Raw genomic sequence first — 10,601 nt, forward strand, 5'->3', positions numbered from 1 at the left:
TTTCTGTCACCAACTGAGTCTGGTGTCAGAAAATGGCTATTTGGCCCATTCTGAATTTAGATATATTATAGTGGGGGAAAGGAGGCCATAATAACAATTTTTAAAAGATTTTAAGCCCTGGGGGGCTCAGTCAGTTAAGCGGCCAACTCTTGATTTGGACTCAGGTTGTATTCTCAGGGTCTTAAGATCAAGCCCTGTGTTGGGCTCTGTGCTCAGCAGGGAGTCTGCTTGAGATTCTCTCTCCCTATCCCTCTGCACTCCCCACCCTGCTTGTGTGCTCTCTCTCAAATTAAAAAAAATATATATTTATTTTATTTATTTATTTAGAACCTGAGTGTGGGGAGGAGCAGAGGGAGAGGGACAGAGACCTCAGGCATACTCCATGCTGAGCCTGGAGCTTGACGTGGGGCTTGTTCCCATAACCCTGAGATAACGACCTGAGCTGAAATCAAGAGTAGGACGCTCAACTGACTGAGCCACCCAGGTGCCCTGATGACACTTTTTAATTAAAGACTTTGCCTCATCCATCTGTTGTCAGAGAAAGCATTGCTTCTGAGGAAGTCCTGTAAAAGTAAAGGTAGATGAGAAAGGTTGAAGGTGACAACTCCTTCTTTCCTCCAGCTAATGGCAAGGCTCCATGCCTTGTCTAACTACATTAGGACACTGTTATTCAAATGCATAAAACATAGTAAGACACCCAGATCTTGGATTCTGAACACCATTCTTCAGTTAAAAACCAGGAAGGGCCCCTTGGAGATGTGGTTGGTTCCAAAGATGGGTCAGGGAGACCTGAACGTGGAACATGAAGTCTGGCACATCTTGTGGTTCCAGAAAGTAAGGAAATACTAAAAAAACAAACACAAAAAACTGATGAGGATTTGTTTACAGAATAAAGGAGTCATCCTGAAGGAGCTCTCCTCATAGCCAAAGGTGGAACAGCTTCAGCAACAACAGAAACTGTGGTGCGGTGCCTGGGTGGCTCAGTCGTTAAGCGTCTGCCTTCGGCTCAGGTCATGATCCCAGGGTCCTGGGACCGAGCCCCACATCGGACTCCCTGCTCAGCCGGGGAGCCTGCTTCTCCCTCTCCCTCTGCCCCTCCCCCTGCTGTGCTCTCTCTGTCAAATAAATAAAATAAAATAATATTTATTTAAAAAACAGAAAATCACCACTTGCAAAACATCACAGTAATAATTGTAGACGAGACCCACTAAAACTAGAGGGTGAGTATGCAGCAACTATTTGCATAGCCTCAAAGCATCTCCCCCAAAGTACCTATTAAGTAAAAAGGGAACTTTAAAAGTGACAGAAACCATCTTAAGCAAGTAATCAAGGTCAACATAACCAATAATAAGACACACTGACATTAGGAATCCTGTGATAGTGTGGAGGACGCAGCTTCATTGTTGTCATATTCTTCCAGAAAATATGACCTCAGTTCAATCACAAGGAAACACCAAATAAACCCTAATTGAGGGACATCAAACAAAACAACTGATTAACATTCTTTCAAAGTAATACGGGCATGAGAGACAAGGAAAGACTAAGGAACTGTTATTGACAGTAGCAGACTTACAAGTAACTGTGTTTTCTGGGTAATATTCTGGAACAGAAAAAGGACATGAATGGGAAAGCTGGTGAACTATGGTTATGGAAGATGCTAACATAAGGAGAAGCTGGTTGAGGTATATATGGAAACAGTAACATTTTTGCAATTTTTCTGTAAACCTACAATCAGTTCAAAATAAAAAGTTAAAAGAATAAGTAAAACTATGAAGTATACCTTCTTTGTACTTTTTTTCCATTACCAGGGCTAAACGTGTGGCCTATAACCATATTTTAATTGCAGGATAAAGTACTAATGAAATGTTTTGGAATAAAAACCTATGATCTAATGACTTTTCTTGAAAAGCTTGTGGTTGAGAAATAAGACATTTAATACATTTGCCGGGGACTCAACTTCCACATTTTTGCTTTTTGGCAAGACAGGAAAAAACTCTGTGCAAGTTAGACTCTACTTTGCCATTGATTCTGTTATGACTGAACTGTGTGACTAGTAAAGAATAGAATTCCTACCTCCTGCACTTCTCCGGGGACACCTTGTAAGAGAATAGTAAAAATAATTAGAATTTGCTTAAATGTCCTTACCCTCAAAAGGAGTAAGAGCTCGTATTAAAACAGCAAAGAGATAATAGATGCTTAAGCTTGTGAGCACAAATGATGAGTTTTATTTAATTGCAAGTGTTGCAACCTATGTACACGTTTCTCTTCCAGGTTTTTTAACTGCTAAAAAAACCCTTACGGAGATGACCAACGTTGTAAAATATGTCCTAAATATTTATTAAATCTACCTGTCAATTGATATGTTCTGTATGGAGCCTCTGAAATGATGTTTTGAGAGTTTATTTACAATCACTGAAAGCAGATGGTTCTATAAAACATACAAGGAATTACAGGCTCCTCAAACTTACAGTATTTATTACGTATATTTCAACAGTTAAATAGAAGCCCATTTTTTCAAAAGCAATTTTCTACTACTTTCTCATAAAAATATAAAAAAAGACAACATTCATAGTTTTAAAAACCCATTACTTAGCCCAAATCAAGATTTTTCTACAAATGATACCTCTTTCCAAAAAGCTTAAAAGACATCACAGAATGATGTCATGCGAAAACTAAAGAATTTCACTACAGCAGAGAATTTTACTTTTAAGAAACATTGTGCAGTATTTCTCTTTAATCTTTCATGCTACATTTCAACTGTGTATATGCTATGTAAACACGCCAGATTAATCCAAGTCATTTATATTTACGCAGTAGAGTGTCATATGTGACCAGCTGCCATATAAACCATCATACCACAATTGCAAAAATGATAAAAGGCAATCTTTATGAAAGCTTAGAAAAGCTTAATAAAAGGCAACCAACATCGCCCTAATTTTCTGTTAAAATTACCTCTCTTCCTTTCTTTTCCTCTCCTACCTTTTATAGTGTAATAACACACAAAGATATTTATATCACTTTTACCTTAAGTTAGGCTTTTAAATGACTCTTTTCTGATACATAGCATTTATCAAAAGGCACCAAGATTAGACTCCTAAGTAGTTTCAGAATTTTCGTTCCTTTTTAGGTTCCTCCAGATTGATTTTCCTCAGAAAAGAGTAACTTTACAGGACACCTGGGTGCCTTATTCAGTTAAGCATTGGACTCTTGATCTCAGCTCAGGTCTTGATCTCAGGGTTGTGAGTTCAAGCCCCGCAGTGGGCTCCACGCCGGGTGTGGAGCCTACTTGAAAAAAAAAAAGAGTAACTCTAAGAACCAGAAGAAAATGAATGATATAACACAATAACTTGACATTTGTACCATCCAAAAGGTATAAAGATATTAATAGGTTTCTTGAGCTTTTCATTTAGGACAAGAAGTCAGAATAACTTTCTGAACATAAGCATAAAAATAGGGCAGAGTTATTAAGAGGAACGCTCCTAATTTTGTAGTAACAATGTATTAAATCTTATATAATAACACACAGCCAAAAGCATTAGAAATTCACTGCCAGATATTCTGATGCATTATCCTGAAAACATGTCTGATACATAGCACTAACAAATAACAAAGTATGGCATTTATTTCACAGGGAGAAAAGATAAGTTTCATCCCAAGAACAGATTTACTGGATTCAGCTTTAAGTTTTAGAGATATATATTAAAGATAAAAAAGAAAAACAAGATTTACCCTTAAAATAAAAAAAGTCTTTTATATATATACACACACACATATATATATTTTTTATATAATCCATTAATACTCTTTATGCTCTTATGATGTAAAACACTTAGAAACTTTTGAACTCCAGAAATTTTGACCGATTAATCTATTTGGCCTTAACATACTCTAAATTCTCTTTCGAGAATCACATTAATGTTTGCAGTCCAGCAGTCCAATAGCGATGGGGCAATTCTATTTCTTTTTCTTCTTCTTTGGTGGCTCGTCCTCAGAGCTGCTCTCCGTGCTGGTGCTGCTGCTGCTGGAAGAACTGGAATCAGAGTCTGAATCAGAGGACGAGGAGGAGCTTGTGGATGAGGATGAAGATGATGAACTGGAGGAGCTTTCGTCGGTGTCACTGTCCTCGGAGGAGGATGAGGTAGACGTGTCTTCACTGTCGGATGAGGAATCACTGGCTGAACTGTCACTGCTGTTGCTACTGGAACTGGTTACACTCTTAGACCTATTAGACAACGAGTAGTTAGTTATATGCACGGGAAGCTGACATGGAACAGAATGGTTAAAAGCAACTGCATGGGCGAACTACATGCACACGGTGAAGCTTTGCTTGCGGGGGACTGCGTAACTGGAGAAATCCCGCGGCAACCACAACGTCTCCTACTTTAGCAATTTAACTCTCTTGGATGCAGTTAAGCATTCCTACTCCATTATGCTCCAGAATGAATAATGTTAGAATAAAGTTGTAGTGTAACAACTGGGTTTACTTAAACCTCAGGTAGCATGGTAAATGTTTCATAATCTTTACTTTGAACCAGATAGAGCTGGTCAACAATTTTTTTTTTTTACCAGTCTAATAATATTTCCTATTCTAATATAATAAGAGAGATTTTTAAGAGAAATTATTTACTATTTCCAGGTATAAAGCCTCTGGAAAGTCGGAGAAAAAGGAGAAATGAAGGTAGTATGTTCCACTCAGGTAATGAGAGGAACATATCAGGAAATAAGGATGATACTTAATCATGAATTACAAATGAGAGACTTCAGATCCAAACTTTATCACTATTGTTTTAAATCACTCTTCCTATCCCTCCCACTAGTATTATTTATTATCCATATAAAACTCTTAAGCCACACATACCTTTTTTTCTTGGTCTTCCTTTCTGTATTAGTTTCTCCAATGCTGATAAACATGAGGGGGAAAAAAGGTCCTGTTAATAGAGTGATTATACACAGCTCAGACCAACCCTTTAGTTAGCCCCCAGAGTGTCTTACATTGGAGAAACACTTTGTCTTTCGTGACATGTACAGAGCCCAGTATTTCTTGTTATAACCTGCCCCTCCCTCCCCCTCTCCCCCACTCCCTCTCTAAAAAAACCTTCTGAATTGAGTCACCATTACCAATATTACTATACAATTGATTAAAACAATATACAGGGGCACCTGGGTAGCTTAGTCGGTTAAGCGTCTGAACCAGATAGAGCTGGTCAACAATTTTTTGTTGTTGACCTGACCTTCGGCTCAGGTCATGATCCCAGCGTCCTGGGATGGAGCCCCACATCGGGCTCGCTGCTCAGCGGGAAGCCTGCTTCTCCCTCTGCCACTCCCCCTGCTTGTGTGCTCTCACCCTCTCCCCACCCTCTCTAACAAATAAATAAAATCTTTAAAGTAAAACAATATAGAAATACAGTACAAATTTTAATAATTATTACACATCAAAGTAAATTTATTGGAAATGCATCTCTTAATGACACTGATTGTTTTTCTAGTTTATGTATCCCTGGATCTTACTGCTAGGTTGTGACAAGGTTCAGCATTAATTCAATTCCTGTATTTAATTTTTATAGATTTAACCTAAGAAGCCTTCCTAACCTAAATAGGTAGATCGGAACAGAGTTTTGTTGTAGCAACGTCACTGTTTGAATACCTCCAATGATGTAGTCCACAAGTCACAAAGGTGTATCGTTAAAATATACTTTTATTTATTTTTATTTTTAATTATTATTATTATTATTTTGGGGGGCAGAGGAGGGGCAGAGGGAGAGGAAGAGAGAGAATCTTAAGCAGGCTCTACACTCAGTATGGAGCCCAATGCAGGGTTCAGTATCATGACTCTGAAATCATGACCTGAGCTGAAATCAAGAGCCAGATGCTTAGCTGACTGAGCCACCCATTTGCCCCTAAAAAATACTTTTAAATTGGTAGGCCAATTAGGTCCTTCCTCAATTTTGCTGGGAAAAAAAAAAGTCCAAAAGAATTTGCTTCCAATAATTAAGAGCTATCCACTTTCTTAGTACAAACGCCAGTATTTTGAAAAATGTCTAGGCTTCTACACATGAGGAAAGGGGAAGTGGAAAAGGAGAATGAGCAGGCAAGTTCTCATACAAATTTATTTTTTGAAAAATTATATATATGAACATTGATGACTTAGAAATTGATTACCTATCTATTCCTGCATAACCTTTGAAGAGCCGTCATGTCCACTAATTGGGAGACCACTGTCTTGCAAGTTCCCGTGTTTCAGACGCTATTATACAGCTAACGTCCTGCTGAAGATGCTGCTTCTGATCTGTAGCACTGAGTACACCTGGCACCTTCCTCTTGCAGTTTCTCAAACATGCTTACTTACCTAATTCATAGCAATTTTAAAAGCTTTATTCAAGGGATGCCTGGGTGGCTCAGTCAGTTAAGCATCTGCCTTTGGCTCAGGTCATAATCCCAGGGTCCTGGGATCAAGTCCCACATCTGAGTCCTTGCTCAGCAGGGAGCCTGCTTCTCCCTCCCCCTGCTTGTGTGTTCTCTCTCTCTCTCCCTTGGACAAATAAATAAAATCTTAAAAAAAAAAAAAAAGACTTTATTCAAAAGACACAAAAGAGTAAATAACAAATTTCCAGTTACTCTCTGACCCAGTTCTCCTAGAAAGGAGCCACTATTATGGATCATTTCTGTTTCCAAAAAAATTCCATTATTCCTTTTCTTCTTTTTTATTTTTTAGTTTTTTCTAAAGATTTTATTTATTTATTTGACAGAGACAGACACGGTGAGAGAGGGAACACAAGTGGGGGGAGTAGGAGAGGGAGAAGCAGGCTTCCCGCAGAGCAGGGAGCCCGATGTGGGGCTCGATCCCAGGACCCTGGGATCATGATCTGAGCTGAAGGCAGACGCTTAACCACTGAGCCACCCAGGCACCCCCTTTTCTTCTTTTTTAACATAAATGATAGCATATTATATATACTGTTCTGTACCTTGTTTATAGTCCAAGTATCTTGGATACTTATCTCGGGTATCTTTCCATATCAGCTCTGAGAAAATAAAGGGAACTGCATCTAAAATGGACTTGGGAAACCCCGAAGGGGGAGCTTCCACACACTGCCACTCATCATCAATTGCAGACCCCTACACAGAGACCAGCACCTTGTTCCTCAATAGGAAGAAGCTTACCTGACTATCCCAGCAGGAGGAAGGAAAATTTCCTTCTTGCCTCACAATAGCAACTGCCCCAGTCGTCCAATGAGCAGCTTGAACCCTCACTCTCCTCCAGTGGACTTTTCTTTAACACAGCCCTTCCCAATTTCCTCTTGCCCTCGATAAAAGCAAGCTCCTGTCCTCTGTTCTCTGGACTTGCCTACGGTTTGCCATAGTTTGCTTGTCCTGGATTGCAAGTCCTCTGCTATTCCCCAATAAACTCATTTTGCTGGTAAAATCACTGGCCATTTTATCTTTACGACTGACAGCTCATATCATCTACCTCGTAGTATTCTGCTGCCATTTCACTGGCAGCTGAGTCAACAAAGCAAAGTGATTAAGAGCATGGACTAGCTGGTTCAACACTTAATCTTTCCACTTACTGGCTGGGTGACACTGACAAGTAACTCAACTTCTCCAGGCTCCAGTTTCTTCACATGTAAAATGGGGAGAATAGTACCTACCTTAATGGTACAGAGGTGATGGTTAAATAAGCTAATACTTGTAAAGAGCTTAATACAGTGCCTGGCACATGGGAAGCACTCATTAAACATTAGCTACTATTATAATCGGAATCCGGATAACCACCATGATACCTTTAGTTGCTTAATAAAGTCTATCAATAAAAAATACTCCTTTGGATACCATAGGTCAACATACCTTTGTTGTAATAATAATAATCTGTTTTCTTTTTCTTTTAAAGCTTTCTTTAGTTCTGCTGTTCTTGAAGGCCTATGTAGGTATTTCCTTTTTCCTGTGCATTCATAAGTCCAATGTCCAAATTCCAAGCATTTCTGACATCTTACATGTTGTTTATTTGCTTCACTACAGAGCAAAAAGAAAAAAAAAAAGAATACAGGCCTCAAAATTTTGACTTGACCTTTTCTACCCTGAAAAGCATAAACAATATGAACATTTTTAAGTCAAAAATAAACATAATTTTACACTTCAAATTGTTTACTATGTTAGATTTAGTCACAGGCAATATAGTAAGTAGTCAAGAGCATGGACCTTGGGAGTTAGACCGAACTGAGTTCAAATCTTCATTCCTTAATTCCATTCCAGTAACGGCAGACTAGGTAACTAAGACCAACTCCTCAGCTCAGAAATAGAAAAAACAGTCAAAACGTTTTTAAGAATCTGCTTGAGGCATCAAAGAACTAACAATGGAGTGAAGAACAACCAAGCCAAGACATGGAAGAAAATGGAAATCCAGAGTTGTCAGCTCTGTATTTAAGTCAATTCTTGCCCTGGGAGTGCTTGCCCAACTGAACAGGGTAACCCTCACTTACAACAAGTTAGGGAGACAAAGTATGTATGTATCCAGAGTTAGGTCTCTGAAGAGTTATACCCTAAGAATAAACCAACTGTATATGGAATACAGCCCAGCTTTTAGTCATCTAGGAGACTAAGAAAAATCTCAATCCCTCCATCCCTGAAATTGGATTCAGATGCAGTAAGTAAAGACAAACAGATGAAAGAATTGGAAAGGAAAAAACAAAATGGTCATTCCTCACTGATGACTTATTATGTACATGGCAAATCCAAAATAATCTACAGACAAAAATATTTTGACATAATTAGAATTCGTAAGTTCAGCAAGATTTTAGATTGGGGAGGGCAAACTCTGTAAATCAGATAGTAAAAGTTTCAGGCTTTGCTGATCAGGAGGCAAAATTGAGGATATTATGTAGGTACTGACATGACAAGAGAGAAAACACAATTCCACAGATATTTTATTAACAAAAATATTTCACATAAAAGAGATTTAAAGGATGAAATTCTTTTGTAGAAGATAACATTCCACTCATTTGAGGTTAAAGTTCATGTTTCCTATCATCAAATTGATCATATATATACACATGTAATTAACATCCTTAACTGGCAAGCCCACAAGAACAATCAGCAAGTAGGATTCAGTAGGATTCAGTAGATGACTGTTTGCTGAGCTCTGTATTAGATATAAGGTAAACACATAAAAATCAATAGAATTTCTATATAATGAAAACATTTAAAATGAAATTTTAAAAGGTGATATTTTATAATTTCCTGAAAAATATCAAATACCTAGAAAAACATCAAAGAAAATACATACTAGACTTCTATGCACAATATAAACTACTCAGAGAAATTAAACATCTAAGTATGTAGCCACATTGAAAAATATACCATGTTCATAGACTGGAAAACCAATAATGTAAAAACGTCCATTCTCCACAAACTATCTATAGATTCAAAGCAATGCCAATCAAAATCCAAACAAGTTTTTGTTTGTTCTGTTAACAAACTTATTCTAAAATGTATATGGAAATTCAAAAGGCCAAGAATAGCCAAAATGCCCTTGTAAAGGAATGAGTGGGAAAGCCCTGGATTAAAAGACACTGACTTATGGTAAAGCTATAACAATTAAGAAGGTGAAATTGGAGCAAAGATACACAAACCATTGAACAGAAAAGAATGTCCAGAAATAGACTAATGTATATATGAACACTTGATTTATGACAACTATGGCACCAGAGAGCAGTGGGGGAAAGGACATATTATTAATGGTGCAGGGACAACTGATTATGCATATGGAAAAAATGAGACTTAAACTCTACTCTTGAGGCACCTGGGTGGCTCGGTTGAGTGTCCAGCTCTTGGTTTCTGCTCAGGTCATGATCTCAGGGTCGAACCCTGCACTGGGCTCCGCACTCAGTGGAGAGTCGGCTTGAGGATTCTCTCTCCTTCTGCCCCTCCCCCTGCTCGTACTGTCTCTCTCTCAAGTAAATAAATAAATCTTAATTAAAAAAAGAAAACCTCTACTCTCCACAATAAGCAAACATCGATTACAGACTGCTCAAGTAATAAATGTTTTAGAAGGTGGTATAAAAAAAGTGACATGATGGGGTGCCTGGCTGAACTCAGTCGGAAGAGCATGATCTTGAGGTTCTGAGTTTCAGCCTCATGTTGGGTGTAGACATCACTTAAAAATAAATAAACTTAAAAAAAAAAAGTGACAGGGGCCCCTGGCTGGTTCAGTGGGTGGAGCATGTGACTCTTGATCTGAGAGTTGTGGGTTTGAGCCCGACACTGGGTGTACAGATTGCTTAAAAATAAAATCTTAAAAAAAAAAAAAAAAGTGACATATTTGACTTAAGAATTCTTAAACAAAATACTAATAACCATAAAGAAAAAGACTGATAAGTTAAACTATGCTAAAATTAAGAATTTCTTTTTATCAAGGCACCTGGGTAGTTCAGTTGGTTAAGTATCTGGCTCTTGATTTCAGCTCAGGCCATGATCTTAGGGTTTTGAGATTGAGCCCCGTGTCAGGCTCTGCACTTGGCATGGAGCCTGCTTAGGATTCTCTCTCTCTCTCTCTCTCAGAAAGAAAGAAAGAAAGAAAGAAAGAAAGAAAGAAAGAAAGAAAGAAAGAA

General features: G+C 38.2%; 1 protein-coding gene across 1 annotated transcript in view; it reads right to left on the reverse strand.

The window, feature by feature from the left end:
- Positions 1–3,673: 3,673 nt before the first annotated feature.
- The window catches only part of ZCCHC10 (zinc finger CCHC-type containing 10), a 21,098-nt gene continuing 14,170 nt past the window's right edge, over positions 3,674–10,601 (reverse strand). The window contains exons 2-4 of the mRNA XM_021701982.1: positions 7,843–8,007; positions 4,859–4,900; positions 3,674–4,222 (exon numbers count right to left, since the gene is read on the reverse strand). Coding sequence (XP_021557657.1) covers positions 3,955–4,222; positions 4,859–4,900; positions 7,843–8,007 — 475 coding nt within the window. The 3' untranslated portion in view covers positions 3,674–3,954. The remainder of the gene's footprint in view (positions 4,223–4,858; positions 4,901–7,842; positions 8,008–10,601) is intronic.

This window comes from Neomonachus schauinslandi, chromosome 7, assembly GCF_002201575.2.
Source record: "Neomonachus schauinslandi chromosome 7, ASM220157v2, whole genome shotgun sequence".
NCBI classification, from domain to species: Eukaryota; Metazoa; Chordata; class Mammalia; order Carnivora; family Phocidae; genus Neomonachus; species Neomonachus schauinslandi.